Source organism: Palaemon carinicauda, chromosome 19, assembly GCF_036898095.1.
Source record: "Palaemon carinicauda isolate YSFRI2023 chromosome 19, ASM3689809v2, whole genome shotgun sequence".
Lineage (NCBI taxonomy): Eukaryota > Metazoa > Arthropoda > Malacostraca > Decapoda > Palaemonidae > Palaemon > Palaemon carinicauda.
Window position 1 is genome coordinate 8,168,683 of NC_090743.1, and position 18,389 is coordinate 8,187,071.

The following is an 18,389-nucleotide window of genomic DNA, read 5'->3' on the forward strand; positions in this document are numbered from 1 at the left end:
TTATGTTTTATCTACAGGAATCCCAACTTAGACGATTCTATCTTTGACTGTTTCCTTACTAGTATGGCTAAGCACAAGATGCTAGAAAGGACTCTTTCATGCTTGTTCATGATTTCAAAGCTCACCACAAGGAGTGGTTAAATTCTGTTTCTCCTACTGATCACCATGACTTTAGCACTTCTAACTTTCCCTCTGAATCTTGGTATACATAGATTCCCCAGGTGTTCTAACAAGCAAGGTTGGTCATCCTGTTCAGACATTTGAATATGCCTTGGTTTTGTTAAAAATTTGACTTGGAATAACTATAAAGGTTTTAAAGGTTGTTCCTGAATGGCAGAAGCAAGGGAAAGGACAATGCCCAAGAGACTAACCATAAATACAAATGATCACCACCCAAGCCCATCTCACTTACTAGGACAAAGGAGGGCCATGCAATGGCAGCTGAAGAATAAGAAGGTAGAACCTAAATTCTCCCACAAACACCAATCTAGCTCAAAAGAACTCCCATCCTACAGATTGCAAGAAATAAAGAAAGATAGAGATAAAGTAAAAGGATATAAAGCAAGTGCAGCTAGAAGCCAAAAGAGCACTGCAAAGCCCTTTAACCCTTTTACCCCCAAAGGACGTACTGGTACGTTTCACAAAACTCATCCCTTTACCCCCTTGGACGTACTGGTACGTCCTTGCAAAAAAAATGCTATAAAATTTTTTTTTCATATTTTTGATAAATTTTTTGAGAAAATTCAGGCATTTTCCAAGAGAATGAGACCAACCTGACCTCTCTATGACAAAAATTAAGGCTATTAGAGCAATTTAAAAAAAATATACTCCAAAATGTGCTGGGAAAAAAATAACCCCCTGGGGGTTAAGGGTTGGAAATTTCCAAATAGCCTGGGGGTAAAAGGGTTAAGTGAGAGACTCATGACCTTTGCTTGGAATTTTAGAAAATCAGACTATTTCAATATTGGCTACGATAATGACTATATTTCATTTTTAAATAGTTTTGAATGAAAACAACTTGCTTTATTGCTAAAAGGTAATCTTTTCATATTTACGCAAGCACATCCAGTCTCTTACACAACCATTTTCTAACCAGAGTACCATTATTTGCTTTTTTTCCAGAATTTGAGGGAAAAATATTTGTTAGGATTCCTTATATTCTAACACCACAATTTTCTCTTGTTCCCTCGGGAAGAGAAAATCAGTACTGTGCAGTATTCATCTTTTCTCATGACGTCTATAAACATCTGCAGCATGTTTACCTTTGATAAAATCATAATATTTTTGTCTGCTTATTTACAGCATATATTTATTATTTTTATGTTATGGTTATGCTGAAATATGCACAAATTGCCTAAGGTAATAACTAGATATGGTTAATATGCAAAATATACACAGAAAAAAATATATTGTGCTGGCAATGTTTTACACAAGTGTGGGCTTTAGGTACATGTGTATATATTTCTAGATTTGAGGGAAGGGGCTCTCCAACTGCTTAGTAAATAACCCTAAAATATGACGATTATGTCCTTATCATCCCCAGTGGTAATGAATGTTACTGCTAAAAAAACAAGGGCTGCCCGATTTCTCAAAGCATGAAATTTTGAGAGAAAATTGCTACAGTACTAACTTTTTAATTATTGATTGATTATTGTCATTCAAATACTAAAAGATAGGGAATCTTTTATGATCTACAATTTTTACATTAACTTTTTCTGAAAACAAAAAGCTTCTGTATGAAAAAAGGTCATCTACGAAGTAACTTCTATACATTGAAAAAATACATAAAAAACTAAAAAAAATTTGAATATACAATTTTTAGTACATAGAACTCTCTTTCAAATGATTTTTGAAAGAAAATTGATTGAGAAACAAAAATAGTAATATGAATTTGAAGTAAACCCAAAATAACATTGTTTTAAAAGGGGCTGAGTCAGGCCCCTTAAGAAATACTTAAACTTTACTAAATGATCATACTGTATTGGGCTGAGTCAGGCCCCTTTAGAAATACTTAAACTTTACCAAATGATCATACTGTATTGGGCTGAGTCAGGCCCCTTTAGAAATACTTAAACTTTACCAAATGATCATACTGTATTGGGCTGAGTCAGGCCCCTTTAGAAATACTTAAACTTTACCAAATGATCATACTGTATTGGGCTGAGTCAGGCCCCTTTAGAAATACTTAAACTTTACCAAATGATCATACTGTATTTGGAAAATCAAAGCTATGAGGGGAGGTCCCATAGGTCATAATGGCCAAAGTAATGTGAATGCCAATGCTCTCAGCTGCATCTTCCTATAGTCTGAGCATGATCTCTACATTGCAAACATAATATTCAAGTTCGAGACAAGCTCAAAACTCACGGATGCATCCATTGTCCAAGCATTGTCCAGTGCTGGACTACATCATAACCAGTTAGAGCCACTTGACTTATGTAAGTATAAGTTAAGTCACAGGTAGGCAGAGTTTTACGTAACATAAGACTTGTGAGAATTTACTTAAAATTTAAATTCAACCTAAAATCCACAAGAAAGTTCAGACTAAGATATTGAACTACGCTTCCCTGAAAAAGTAGGAAAGAAGGAATCTTTTAACCCACAAAACTTCCAAGGGCCATTCTTCTTTAATTGATATTCCAAAGTAAAACCAAGCCACAGAGTAGGGAGATTTCTACACCATGATAAGCGATACTGCATAAGCAACTACTGAATATACTTACCAGTCTCATCCAGACTTATTCAGTGAAAATTCTGATACCATTTGTGAGTTACTTAAAAAAAAAAACGGAAAGCACATGACGAATATACTGCAAACTCCCACTCATTTCAAGGTTTGAGGCAAAACGTCAAACACGAATGCTTAAGAACAGGTGGTGTGATGACAGAGTTAAGTAAAATAAAGTCTTTGCTGACAAAAAACACATAAAAGGCTTTAATAATGCCTTCAAATCCATCAATAAGGCCAAGGGAAAAAATAGACCAATCTTCAATGAGCAGCATGAAATTCTAAACTGCTAAGCTGAGCATTTCCATGTTAACCCTTTTATCCCCAGACTATTTGGAAATTTCCAACCCTTAACCCCCAGGGGTTATTTTTTTTCCCCAGCACATTTTGCAGTATATTTTTTTTAAATCGCTCTAACAGCCTTAATTTTTGTCATAGAGAGGTCAGGTTGGTCTCATTCTCTTAGAAAATGCCTGAATTTTCTCAAAAAATTATAAAAAATATGAAAAAAAAAAATTTTATAGCAGTTTTTTTGCAAGAACGTACCAGTACGTCCATGGGGGTAAAGGGATGAGTTTTGTGAAACGTACCAGTACGTCCTTTGGGGGTAAAAGGGTTAATCTGAACTGAGGCAATGTCATTGATGAATTTGATATTGATTCTCAACTTGATTTAACACTCATCCAGGATCTCAACAAGATTCACGAACTTTACAGTCGCTCATTTAGTTCATTATGCATGTTGCAGAATATTTTTCATAATTCTGACCATCCTTTACGTTCAGATCTTCCTGGACAGTTCCATCCTCTTCGTAATACTAGGCATGCAGTTAATTCTAATAATCAGGCCTTCTCCATCATGAGGCTCAATACCACACAGTATTCTAGAAGTTTTATTCCAGCTGTGACCAAGTTGTGGAATGATCTACCAAATCGGGTAGTTGATCAGTAGAACTTCAAAAGTTCAAACTTGCAGCAAATGTTGTTATGTTGATCAAGCTAACACAAGTCTTTTTATAGTTATATATGAATTATCTGTTTTAATGTTGTTAATGTTTTTTAAATATTTAATTTTTCATTAATTCTTATATCGTTTAATTATTTCATTGTTTCCTTTCCTCGCTAGGCTATTTTTTCCAGTTGGAGCCCTTAGGCTTATAGCATCTTGCTTTTCCAACTAGGGTTGTAGATTGGCTAGTAATAATAATAATAATGATAAAATGAACTCATAGTTGGAACTGGATGATTTTTTACTATTCTGTGTGGAGTGTCCGCAAATTTGTGTGAACAAACATAAGAATATTCTAAAATATTGGCATAAAAAGGATGTATTTACCTAATATTCCCAGATAAAACAAAATGTAAACTTACTTCAATTGTGCATGGATATTTCTTATTGCATAACAAAGTGTTTTCCAGGGCTCTACATTCCAGCGCCATTCCCTGAATTCAATCATATCCATTAGCAAGTTTATGACCTTGATTAAAGTTTCAACATCACTGTCTGAAAATGAAATAAAATTTTATAACAACTTCTAATAAAAGAGGGTTAAAATGCTTAATATGATGGAAATAAACCGTGTATTGATATACAGTGAACCCTCGTTTATCGCGGTAGATAGGTTCCAGACCCGGCCGCAATAGGTGAAAATCCGCGAAGTAGTGACACCATATTTACCTATTTATTTAACATGTATATTCAGACTTTTAAAACCTTCCCTTGTACGTAGTACTGTTAACAAACTACCCTTTAATGTACAGAACACTTAATGCATGTACTACAGTACCCTAAACTAAAACAGGCACAAATATTAAAGGCGATTTTATATCATGCGTTTCCTAAACACGCCAAAAAGCACGATAGAAAATGGCAACCCATGTTTTGTTTACGTTTCTCTGATCATAATGAAGAAACAATCGCATTTACTGTACACATCTGTGTATAGGTTAGTTTTTGCATCGATTATATTGATTATTCAGTACAGTATGTTGATTTTGTTATTACCAATATATTACCATATATATACTGTATGGGTTATGAAAAAAATCCGCGAAGTGGTGAATCCGCGATGGTCGAACCGCGAAGTAGCGAGGGTTCACTGTAATCGACTAAACCTTTATACTTTTAAGAAGTACCATTTCTACTAAATGTTGTGTTGCATACTGTAGAGTTGCTTAAGCCCTAGCACTTTCCTTGATAAAATTGTATTTTTCATCCATCCTCTTATTATTTTTCTAACTTACCTATCTAGCTTGTAAGATTTTTGCTAAAGGTATGCTAAAAATCTATAAACAAAATTTGGGCAATACAATTGCATAAATATATTACTACCATTAGACATCCATAAAAATATCAAAATATAAGCAAATTATGATTTTGTAATCTTTTGAAAATAACTTGGCTAAAGTAATCATCATCATTCAAAAAAGGTCTAACTTGTACCATTGATATACCACCGCAAGAAATTTATAGGATCCTTTGACTGGCCAGACAGTACTACATTGGATCCTTCTCTCTGGTAACGGTTCATTTTCCCTTTGCCTACACATACACCTAATAGTCTGGCCTATTCTTTACACATTCTTGTCTTTCCTCACACACCTGACAACACTGATATTAGAGACTCTTTAGCTATGGTGAGCAGCTCTTCTAGGAGAAGAACACTCCAAATTCAAACCATTGTTCTCTAGTCTTTGGTAGTGCCATAGCCTCTGTACCATGGTCTTTCACTGTCTTGGATTAAAGTTCTCTGGCTTGAGGGTACACTCAGACACACTATTCTATCTTATTTCTCTTCCTCTTCTTTTGTTAAAGTTTTTATAGTTTAATTATGAAATATTTATTTAGATGGTGTTACTGTTCTTAAAATATCTAATTTTTCCTTGTTTCCTTTCCTCACTAGGTTATTTTCCCTGTTGGAGCCCCTGGATTTATAGCATCCTGCTTTTCCAAGTAATAATAATAATAATAATAATAATAATAATAATAATAAATGTTTTTATGTTGAACAGGCTGACTTAAGTCTCTTTTTATAGTTTATGAATGAAAGATCTGTTTTAATGTTACTTTTTCAATATTTAACTTAGCCGGTGATTATAATAGCTGCAACTCTGTTGCTCGACAGAAAAACTCTACGGAAAAATTCGCCAGCGATCGCTACACAGGTAGGGGGTGTACTCAACAGCGCCATCTGTCGTTCAGATACCCAGTACTCATTGTAAACAAAGAACTCAATTTTCTCTCTGTCGAGCTATCGACAAGACGCTCTTATTCGCCGTTGCTAAACTGGAGTTTTTTCACAACTAATTGGTGAAGTACTTTATTCTAGTTTTGAGCTTTCGCTATGCAGGTGTTTTATCTTCATCTTAAATCTTGAACTCGTTTTGGATAGATTTAATTATGGTGACAAAGAGAGTATGGACTTTCTTTCACTTTTAAATGGCCGACCCTTCCCTTAGACGGAAGTGTGTTTAGGCTTTTAGTAATTCTTATCACGTTATAGATTTTCCTCTATATATTTTATATCTCTCCGCCTTTATTAGGCCTCTTCGATTAACTTTCCATTTATTATAAACATATAAAAATAAATTTTAATGTTTTGTTTATATAGACCTTTCCTGAGAGTAGGCGGTCCTAACTTGGAAACCGAAGTTAATCAACGTTGAGCCCTTTATATCGTAATTAGCTTTTAAAGAGCTAAGGATTTAAAACTTTTTAAATGTAATATTTTATGAAAGAATTTCTTTGATAGTCTTCGTACTGTTTTCAAAGATGAACTAACGTTTAGTTTTTTTATGCTACGCAGTTGTTGACGTTCAGGACGTTCAACATGCGCTCTATCGTTACGATAGAGAGAGAGTGTATCACGGTTTCACTTTGCAGTAAGAGTAAATCGATTCTGACGTTTTGTTCATTCTTTCTTAGCTTAAATGTTTTAAATTCTAATTTAAAGGAACTTTTCATTGAAAAACCTTTCAGTTTTTTCCTTTAGTCAAATAACATGTTTTTTTTGACGAAATATAATTGGGCTCTTCTCTTAGGTGCGAAATCAAGAGAGAAAGAGAGAGAGAGAGATAGAGACGGAGGGAGAGAGAGGAGAGAAAACGTTCCGTTCAAGCGGGTAACGTTGTTCTCGTGTTACTCGCTTCCCTAGTCGCTGTACGGGGAGGAAGGATAAAATGTTTTTAGGTTTTTATTCTCGTCCCCAGGCTATGTGCGGTGAGAGATTGAAAACGTAGTTATATGAACTAGTGTTTAGTCTCTTTCCCAACCACTGATTTTTTTATCTTAAAATATGTTTTCTGTTTTTTGCTGGTATTAATGAGCTTGCATTATACGACTGATTTCGCTATTACTACCTTTTAATGAAGGGTAGAATTGCGTGTTTCAGGTAGAAATAAGTGCAAAACAGAAAATCGAAGTGATAAAGTGATATGCGCAAAGTGTTACAGTGTTGCGTCTGAGGCGCAAAGTGTTACAGTGTTGCGTCCGAGGGTTCGTCTGTTCGTGCCTGTCGTTCACCTAGTCCGGGACCTCTTACATGCTCCCAAGCCCAGGGGAGAAGTAATGTCAAACGACTTATGGGTTCGAGAGGCCTTGACCAACGAACAGACGTTTTTCCCTCTATGGTATCGGGTGTATCTTACCAAGATCTCCCCTACCATAAGATGAGAGAGACGTTGTTTCTCCTCGTCATCCGTAGGCTTTTCGCATAAGAAACCTGTCACAAGGTTTCGAAGCCCTTAAGCAAAAGTCAGTCCTTTCAGGACAGGTCCAGCGTCCTGGTTACAACCATTAGGACAGCTCTGACCCTATGCAGTCATCGGATAACTGCTCGCCGCCTAACAAAAGCGTAACACAGACTCCGAGTCTTTTTTTTTTGTAGGCAAAGTGTTGCGGTCACAGACGTTACCCTCGTCTCTTACCACAACCATTTCCGTTGATCCTTAATGGGTTGTATGGCAAGACATGCAGTATATGCTTGCCTCCCTTATGGAAGACTATTCTACCGATTAGTCCGTTGAGTCTAGCCGTTTATCTCATCGATATCCTGGCTTTCAGCCAACCTAACGTTCCTTTGTGCTTACTGTTGACGTTGGCGTAGCTTAGTCACGTCAGTCAGGTTGTTTAGAACCATACTCGATGCGGTCTCGTGTGGTTTTTCAGCCGCATTTGGACGTTAGGCCACTTGCTGATGCTCCTGTGGACGTTCAAGACGTTCACTAACAATCGGAGTTGACTTGTTTTGACGCTGTGCGTCAACCTCCGCATTCTAGAGTCGTTTTGACTGCTCAGTCTAGGCAGTCAAAGCAGTCTCGAGTGGACACTGTGCGTCCTCACGCACCTGTTGTGGTTGACAGTTCAGTTGTTGACAGTTCACAGACTGTCAAGCAGTTACATGACGTTGCGTTCTGGTCCGCTACTAATGCACCAGTGAGAGACTCAGCTTTTATCGGACAAGGTTCCTGTAGATGAGGAAGTTGCTGTTCTCCCTCCTACTGATATTCCCTTGAGGACTCTGTCAGATGGAGAGGAGCCTAAAGCTGCTTAGCCTCCTATGGACTTTAATTAAATCATGATGATTTTTTTAAGGATCTTCGTCCGGATCTTTTTGTAACTGCTGCTCCTCGTTCGCCTAAACGTCAGAGCTTACACTAGGCCTAGCTACTTCGAAGCCCTTGTTTTTAAGCTAGTGCTCTCTCGCTCTCCTAGAGAGCGTTACGTTGGCTAGGCGACTGGTTTTTCACCAGGAGGAGTTTGGGGGATACAGCCTTTGCTTTCCCTTCTTTTAAACTGGTTTATAGAGCGAGAGTCTGATATGACACGAGAGAAGTTCTCGGCTTGGGAGTTCATGCCTCTGCCCAGATAGACTTCTCAATTCTGGTAGACTCTCCCTGGCGCCTAGCCAGGAGACGCTCCAAGTTGTTTACAGGTCAACTTCACAGCTGTTGTCGAGCCTTTGAAGTTTTGCTGTACTATTATGTCACGCATAACAAGGCTTTCAGGGATGGTAAACGGTTCCGCCTCAGTCGCTAACCCCGTCTGTTGCCACACCTGCTCCCGTAGACCCTAAATGGGCTTTGCTGCAAGACATGCAGTCCAAGCTTGCGTCCTTGATAGAGGACTTAAATGCGGAGAAGGTTGCTACCGAACCTTCTGGCCAACAACCTTCCAACCGGTCGGTTGTGCGCCCTGTTGACGCTGAGGTAACCTACTCGCGTCTGCCAGTTGAGGTGGTTCCTCCACCGATGCGACCCAGTGTGGGTTGCCAGCCGCACGTTGACGTTAAGCGACGCTCGGAGGTGGTTGTTGACGTTCAGGACGTTCAACAACCAGCAGAGGTGACTTGTTTTGACGCAGTGCGTCAACCTCAGCAACCCGGTAGGGTGTTGACTGCACAACCCAGACGGTCTAGACAGTCTCGGGTTCACGCTGTGCTTCCTCGCGCACCCATGGTTGTTGACAGTTCACAGACTGTGCAGCAGTTCCATGCTATTGCGTCCGGCTCCGTCACGCATCCACCAGTGCGACCGGATTCAGCGAGCCAGACGTTGCCCACTCCGTTGCCGTTTCCTCATCAGTTTCGGATGAGGAACCCTCTGATGAGGACGTTGCTGAACAAGACGATCAGCCCCCAGCCCTGCTATCCATCCAGAAGATGCTGAACAAGGAACGCTGCTCAGTCAGGCTGTGGATGAGTCTGGAAGGGACGCTGTCATCCGTGGAACAATTTGTGTCACTAGGAAGACTACACCTCCGTCCTCTTCAATACCATCTAGCTTTTCACTGGAAAAAGGACAAGACGCTAGAAGCGGTCTCGATCCCGGTTTCCGAAAAGATAAAGTCTTGTCTGACTTGGTGAAAGGACAATATCAACCTAAGAGAGGGTCTTCCCCTGGCTGTTCAGACTCCCAACCACGTTCTCTTCTCGGACGCATCGGACGTAGGCTGGGGTGCGACATTAGACGGTCGGGAATGCTCGGGAATACGGAACTCGAGTCAAAGGACAATGCATTTCAACTGCAAGGAGCTACTGGCAGTACGTCTGGCCTGGAAAAGCTTCAGGTCTCTCCTTCAAGGCAAAGTGGTGGAGGTGAACTCGGACAACACCACGGCTTTGGCGTACATCTCCAAGCAAGGAGGGACCTACTCTCTGACGTTGTACGAGATAGCAAGGGACCTCCTCACCTGGTCAAAAGGTCTAAACATATCACTAGTAACGAGGTTCATCCAAGGCAACTTGAATGTCATGGCAGATTGTCTCAGTCGGAAGGGACAAATAATTCCAACAGAATGGACCCTCCACAAGGATGTATGCAAGAGACTTTGGGCCACCTGGGGCCAGCCAACCATAGATCTCTTCGCAACCTCGATGACCAAGAGGCTCCCAATATTTTGCTCACCAATCCCGGACCCAGCAGCAGTTCATATAGATGCCTTTCTCCTAGATTGGTCACATCTAGATCTATATGCATTCCCTCCGTTCAAGATTGTCAACAAGGTACTGCAGAAGTTCGCCTCTCACGAAGGGACAAGGTTGACGCTAGTTGCTCCCCTCTGGCCCGCGAGAGAATGGTTCACCGAGGTACTTCGATGGCTAGTAGACGTTCCCAGAACACTTCCCCTAAGGGTGGACCTTCTACGTCAGCCACACGTAAAGAAGGTACACCAAGGCCTCCACGCTCTTCGTCTGACTGCCTTCAGACTATCGAAAGACTCTCGAGAGCTAGAGGCTTTTCGAAGGAGGCAGCCAGAGCGATTGCTAGAGCAAGGAGAACATCCACCCTTAGAGTCTACCAATCGAAGTGGGAAATCTTCCGAAACTGGTGCAAGTCAGTATCCGTATCCTCGACCAGTACCTCTGTAACTCAAATAGCTGACTTCCTCTTATATCTGAGGAAAGAACGATCTCTTTCAGCTCCCACTATCAAGGGTTACAGAAGCATGTTGGCATCAGTCTTCCGTCACAGAGGCTTAGATCTTTCCAACAATAAAGATCTACAGGACCTCCTTAAGTCTTTTGAGACCACGAAGGAGCGTCGTTTGGTTACACCTGGTTGGAATTTAGACGTGGTACTAAGATTCCTTATGTCAGACAGGTTCGAGCCGCTACAATCAGCCTCCCTGAAAGATCTCACCTTAAAGACTCTTTTCCTGGTATGCTTAGCCACAGCTAAAAGAGTCAGTGAGATTCATGCCTTCAGCAAGAACATCGGATTCTCATCTGAAACGGCTACATGTTCTCTACAACTTGGTTTTCTAGCCAAAAACGAGCTGCCTTCTCGACCTTGGCCAAAATCGTTCGATATTCCAAGCTCATCGTATGGTTGGAAATGAACTAGAAAGAGTCTTATGCCCTGTAAGAGCTCTTAAGTTCTATTTAAAACGAACTAAACCTTTACGAGGCCCGTCTGAAGCTTTATGGTGTTCAGTTAAGAAACCATCTTTGCCTATGTCAAAGAATGCTTTATCCTATTTTATCAGACTGTTAATACGAGAAGCTCATTCCCATCTGAATGAGGAAGACCAAGCTTTGCTGAAGGTAAGGACACACGAAGTTAGAGCTGTCGCAACTTCCGTGGCCTTTAAACAAAATAGATCTCTGCGAAGTATAATCGACGCAACCTATTGGAGAAGCAAGTCAGTGTTCGCGTCGTTTTATCTTAAGGATGTCCAGTCTCTTTACGAGAACTGCTACACTCTGGGACCATTCGTAGCAGCGAGTGCAGTAGTGGGTGAGGGCTCAACCACTACAATTCCCTAATTCCATAACCTTTTTAATCTTTCTCTTGAAATGTTTTTATTGTTGTTTTTGGGTTGTCCGGAAGGCTAAGAAGCCTTTCGCATCCTAGTTGATTTGGCGGGTGGTCAAAGTCATTTCTTGAGAAGCGCCTAGATTAGAGGTTTTGATGAGGTCCTGTTGTATGGGTTGCAACCCTTGATACTTCAGATCCTAGGGGTCGCTCAGCATCCTAAGAGGATCGCGAGGCTCCGTAAGGAAGACGTACTTAAAAAGGCAGAGTAATTGTTCAAGTCGACTTCCTTACCAGGTACCTATTTATTTTGTTTTAGTTATTTTGATAACTTCTAAAATGAAATGAAAATTCTTAGCTCATATGATGTAAACATATTTTGCTGGTCTCTACCCACCCCCCTGGGTGTGAATCAGCTATTATAATCACTGGCTAAGTTAAATATTGAAAAATGTTATTTTGATAATAAAATAAATTTTTGAATATACTTACCCGGTGATTATAAATTAAAGGACCCTCCCTTCCTCCCCAACAGAGACGCAGTGGACCGAGGAGAAAATTGAGTTCTTTGTTTACAATGAGTACTGGGTATCTGAACGACAGATGGCGCTGTTGAGTACACCCCCTACCTGTGTAGCGATCGCTGGCGAATTTTTCCGTAGAGTTTTTCTGTCGAGCAACAGAGTTGCAGCTATTATAATCACCGGGTAAGTATATTCAAAAATTTATTTTATTATCAAAATAACATTTTCATAAAACATTTTATTTTAATTGTTCATTACTTCTCATATACTGCAGTTTATCTATTTCCTTATTTGCTTTCCTCGCTGGGCTACTTTTCCCTGTTGGAGTCCTTGGGCTTATAGCACCCTGCTTTTCCAACAAGGGTTGTAGCAAAGATAGTAATAATAATAATAATAATAATAATAATAATAATAATAATAATAATAATAACAACAACAACTATGGCACAGAAACTATATAAAATAAGAATTTGTAATCATCTGTCAACATTAATACTTTACAAAAGAGTTATCTTTATATCTGACATAAGGGGGTCGACAAAGGTGGTGGGAATATCAAAGAAAGTGCAGGAAGGGAGGCTGAGATGGTATGGACACCTGATGAGGAGAGATGAGGATCACGTTGGGAGACATACTATGGAGATGGAGGTTCAGGGAAGAAGAAGAAGAGGGAGAACAAGAAAGAGATGGAGGGACTGTGTGAGAAGAGACTTACAGGAAAAAGGGATTGATGAGGCAGAAGCGCAGAATAGAAAAAGATGGAAACGGCTCATCCGCAACGGCGACCCCATATAAAAATGGGAACCAGTTGGGAAGAAGAAGAAGGTCTTTATATCTGACTCTTAGAATCTGTCAAGCATCAAAATCACTACAGCTTAATTGAAACTTCATAAAAAATAAATATTCCTCTATTCTTCAAGTAATATGCAATTTAAAGAAACCGACATTGCAAACTACAAAAAATGTATTATAATAGACTAATTTATCAAACAAAAACAAAATAATTCATTACCTTTCTCTAAGAGATCCTCTACATATGTAATAACTAATGGGTCATCAGGGCAAAGTTTTACAATTTCCTGAAAGTATGAAAAATCTGCATCAACAAGACATAATAAAAAATGAAGGGGAAATGGGAGTTACATGGGAAAAACCAATGATGAAATGATAAAACCAAATGGTATATTCATTTCAAACTAAAATAAAGTTCATATTTCAATTATTTACAAATTCAACAATCTCATAAAACCAAAGTGTTATTAATAGGCTCCCTAAATAGGTGTCATCAACAAAAATCTGTGGTATCCAAATAAAAAAAAACAAAAAAAAAAAACAGCATCTATTTTAATTGGTCATTAGACCTGGAACTGGGACCAGGGAGGGTATACAGCGCTCAAGTGAAACTGGTAATAAAACCACACAGTTGTATTATTACATAAAAGATAAGATGGTGGACATTATGATTAAAGAAAGAAAGAAAAAAGCAAACAGGTACAGTAGAAAGGTAAAAACGAGGGCAAGTAGAGATGTAAGAATATTGCAAAGACCCTTAAGTAATGCTTACAGGAGTAATGATTTGGTCCTAGCTGCTATGCTTTAGGAACTGAGTAAGAGTTTAATCTTAGTGAAAAAACAATACACTATTTAATTATAAAATGTATTTCAATACTTAACAGGTAATGCTTTCACTTTCACAGTTACAGCTTCTAGAAGTTTTGAATAAAAAATTAAAAATACACTTGCTTTCCTTTACTCACATATCTTAACCGTTGTACTGTATGTTATTGATATAGCAACACCAGCTATGGAATGATATTGGAACCATTCACGAGGCATTGGAACCGTAAACTTTCCTAGCATTTATAGTACAAACCACTATCTTGAAAATTGCACACACAGGTACTTAGACACCTTTTCTATAGGGCCCATTGTTGCTGCACAACAAATATTCAGTGCATTATAAGGGTATATAAAGAGAATAAAGGTGGAGAAGTTCGTGATGCTAGCGTACATTTGATATATATTCAAAACATATACTAAATTAAAAATACATCAATTACTCAAAAGTGTCACTATTTGTGAAATGTGTACAGTATATTATATTTGGTAAATGTTTAATAATAAATCTTATTAAAGTGTTTTTTTTTAAAGAAACTATTTTGAGAGTGACTAGATTTCCCAGACGACGGTTTGCTACACTAACGCCATCTATTGACCACTACCTAAGGATGAGTTCCTTTATCAAGTAACTTCAAGACTTTCCTTACGTCCAATAGCACATGTTTATCTTTGAAATTTAGCATGAAGTACAGTCATTCTCATAAAAAGTTTCTTTAAAAAGAAAAATAAGATTTATTGTCAGGTATTTACCAAATACAATATACAATTCACAAATAGTGACACTTTTAAGTAATTGATCCATTTTTAATTTAGTATATATTTTGAATATATACCAAATCTACACTGACGTCAAGAACTTTTCTTTGGTTGACTATGTCGACGATGTCGGTTCCAGGTAGTTTAGTACCTCCTTAACCAACCACTCCCCCTCCCCCCCTTGCACAACATATCTTGCTATTTTTTGCTTTCCCAGCATTTAAAGAACCTCCTAATTACTGTACAAAACAAGGAGAGCTGCAGGAATGCATAATTTTGGAATAAATGGAGAGTGTGCTCTTGTAAACAAATACCCTCTCACCATTCTCAAAATGTCCAGCCTAGGCTGGGAAGAAGTGACATGAAGCATTAGGTAATCTTGTCTCCATAGAGAAGATAGTCCTATTCTGCAGAGCCAGGATTCATTTTCTCAATTTCTAATTAGTAAATGAGTAGAAAGCATCATCAATGCCAAATAAATTGCTAGTTCCTGTATCAGAAGTGTGGATGGATATTCTCTGGTGAAGACACACTAGCAATTTAGTGAGAGAGGTCAGAGAACATGTTCTTCACCGACACATCCAATCGGGGTTGTCGAGCTCTTATAGTAGATTTGCGTCACGGCAGAAAACACCACTGACATGACATACCACAGGAATCCGAGGGCTACCTACTCGAAGACACTGCTCTAGGTGAAAAAGTAGAACTTTAAATGGGCTGAAGAGCATAGTGACAATTACTTCAAGAGCCTACTATAGGAGCCAGGTATTTCCATCAGAATAGTTCCTCTGTGGTGAAATCATAATCTCTGATAGACCCTTAACACAAATATAATAAGTTTGTAAAGCAACAAACCATAATTAGGAAAATATTAAAAGTGGAAAAGAATTGAAAAATAAAAAGGCGGGATAAGACATTATGGAAAAAAATTCACATCAAACAAAACAATCTATAAAGAAAACAATAAAATCTCACCTCTAACTTTTTTTGTTGTAATTCTTCAGTATCAGGACAAGACTTCAGGAATTGGTAAGCAAGCCTATGAGCCGGTAGATGTGATGAATTATTTTCCACATACTCTTCTAGTTTATCTAAAGCTGCTTTGGTGCCTCGAGCAAGTTGTAATGCATGAAGATATGGTTCCATCAGCCATTCACACTAAATATGAAAATAATCCATCATTCATAATATAGTAGAAACTTAATTTTAACACAAATCACTATTCAATTCAATTCTAGAACATGAATAATGAACCACACAAATCAATTACATATACAGTACATCCCACTATCTTTCCTTTCTGTATTAAAATCTTACATACTTTATCAATTTGGAAGCCATAAAAAATATATAATCTATTATATCAATATAAAGGGGATAAATTTTTTGGCAATAAACTAGTCAAAACAATATTATTATTATTACTGTATTATCATTATTACTACTTGCTAAGCTACAACCCTAGTTGAAAAAGCAGGATGCTATAAGCCCATACTTGCTAAGCTACAACCCTAGTTGAAAAAGCAGGATGCTATAAGCCCAAGGGCATTTCTTTAAAAGCCAATGGAAATTGATTAAGAATTCCTAAATGCAAAAATGATCATGAGAGAGAATTGGGAATCACTGGGCAGAACTGAAAACATGACAAATTCGTAGGTAATTTGTATTTTTCCTAGCTATACAAACCTTAGCTATTTAATATGGGTAATTACTTTCGGCGTAGCTGAAATGACGAGCCATTAGAATTTTAACGAGGTTGTACTACCCCACCACTAGTTAGCGGGGGTGTTAGCTTGCTTAACCCCCCCCCCCTTCACACACACCTGTGCTGAGCTCACTTTGCTTAGAGGTAGGACTTCACGGGGGATAGGGCTGGCGGGCAAGTTTGATTAAATAGCTAAGGTTTGTATAGTTAGGAAAAATACAAATTACCTATGAATTTATCATTTGTTCCGTAACTAAAATACAAACCACACTATTTAATATGGGTGACTCAACCCTTAGGAAGGGTGGTAAGTCCCAGCCAGTACTGACTTTTGGCTTTGCCCGGGGACTCAATATCTGAGTGTGTCAGCACTCAACAATAAGGAGTCCCTGCACCTCGGTAGCACCTTGCTATGCAAGGGCTGCGGCCTACGTAAGCTGTGTGTGTGAAGGTTGAAGAGTGACTCGTCCTAGGAAGTTGACCTGAAGTCCTTTAGATGGAAACTTTAGGCTAGGACTCTCCCAATACCACCTCGTCAAGGTATGGGGACGCGACATTATTAACTTAATACTAGGAACACAAGGAAACATGGTTTACCTGCAGTGGTTTAAGGTCAGCTGTGCAGAGAACCCAGGATGATGCTTTCCCCAAGAGAGGGGAGGATGAAGAAAAGAATAAGGGCCAGACATACCTTTTCATTCATGCAGACTAAGACCGGGTAACAATGCCCTCAACCCTCTGCTACTTGGCCATTAAGGAGCCTGAGGTTTAAACCAGCTGTTGTGCAGCCACCACAGGACCGATAGAGAACGTATCGAGTCTCCTGTGGGTCATGCCGTGCAGGTAGTGGGCTGTGAAGGTCGTCTGATGCTTCCACACCCCTGCTTGTAGAACCTGCGTCACTGAGAAGTTCTTTTTGAAGACCAGGGACGTAGCTACGCACCCGACATCATGTGCTCTAAGGTGACGTGACGGAGGAGGGTCAGGATTCAGGGATAGGTGTATTATCTTCCAAATCCATGCCGAGATGGTATTCTTGGTAACCCTCCTCTTCGTCTCCCCAGTGCTCACAAACAATGCCTGCACTTGGGGACGAACTGCTGCCGTTCTTTTAAGATACAGCCTCAGACTCCTTACTGGGCACAGTAGGAGATGGTCTGGGTCATCTGTTACAGAACGAAGACTTGAAACCTGGAAAGAGTCGAACCGTGGGTCCGGCACTCCCTGATTTTAAGTCTTAGCACCAAACACAGGGACGAATCTGAACGTTACCTCCCCCTATCCCCTTGAATGGGCGATGTCATACCAGAGACCATGAAGTTCACTGACTCGTTTGGCCAAGGCCAAAGCTAGTAGGAACACTGTCTTCCAAGTCAGGTGGTGATCTGAAGCCTGGCGTAATGGTTCGTAGGGAGGTCTCTTAAGAGACCTGAGAACTCAAACCACGTTCCATGGAGGAGGTCTCACTTCCGACTGAGGGCAGGTAAGTTCATAACTTCATATGAGTAGGGAAAGTTCCAGCGAAGAAGAAATGTCCACTCCTCTGAGCCTGAAGGCTAGACTTAAGGCTGAGCGATAGCCTTTTACTGCCGAGACTAAAAGGCGCATTTCTTCTCGCAAATACACGAAGAACTCCGCTATTGCTGGAATAGTGGCATCGAGTGGAGAGATACCCCTTCCACGACACCAACCACAGAAAACTCCAATTTGCCTGGTAGACCCCTGTGGATGACCTTCGCAGGTGTCCAGACATCATGTTCGCAACTTGTTGTGAAAAACCTCTCTCTGCGAGGAGATGCTGGATAGTCTCCAGGCGTGAAGTCGAAGCGAAGCTACGGCTTTGTGAAAGATGTTGGCGTGTGGTTGTTTGAGTAGCTCGTGTCGTGGAGGGAGTTCTCTCGGAAGTGCCGCTAGGAGTTGCAGAAGGAAACCATTCCGCATGATGCCATAGCGGAGCTATTAGGGTCATCGAGAGATTGACCGATATTCTGGTCTTGTTGAGTACCCTCCTCATCAGACAGAACGGGGGAAAGGCGTAAACGTCGATGTTGTCCCACCGTTGTAGAAAGGCATCTTGCCAGAGTGCCTTGGGATCCGGGACTGGGGAGCAGTACAGCGTAAGCTTGAAGTTCAACGCTGTGGCGAACAGATCCACAGTCGGGGAACCCCACAAAGTCAGGACTTTGTTGGCTACTAGATGATCCAAAGACCACTCGGTACTCACTATCTGAGACGCTCTGCTCAGACTGTCGGCGAGCACATTCCTCTTGCCTGGAATGAAGCGAGCCCATAGTGGAATCGAG

General features: G+C 39.8%; 1 protein-coding gene across 2 annotated transcripts in view; it reads right to left on the reverse strand.

The window, feature by feature from the left end:
• Positions 1–18,389, reverse strand: part of LOC137658422 (titin homolog) — a 117,229-nt gene that overhangs the window by 24,821 nt on the left and 74,019 nt on the right. For both annotated transcript variants that reach the window (XM_068393125.1, XM_068393124.1), the window contains exons 7-9: positions 15,357–15,539; positions 13,018–13,084; positions 4,099–4,231 (exon numbers count right to left, since the gene is read on the reverse strand). In XM_068393125.1, coding sequence (XP_068249226.1) covers positions 4,099–4,231; positions 13,018–13,084; positions 15,357–15,539 — 383 coding nt within the window. The remainder of the gene's footprint in view (positions 1–4,098; positions 4,232–13,017; positions 13,085–15,356; positions 15,540–18,389) is intronic.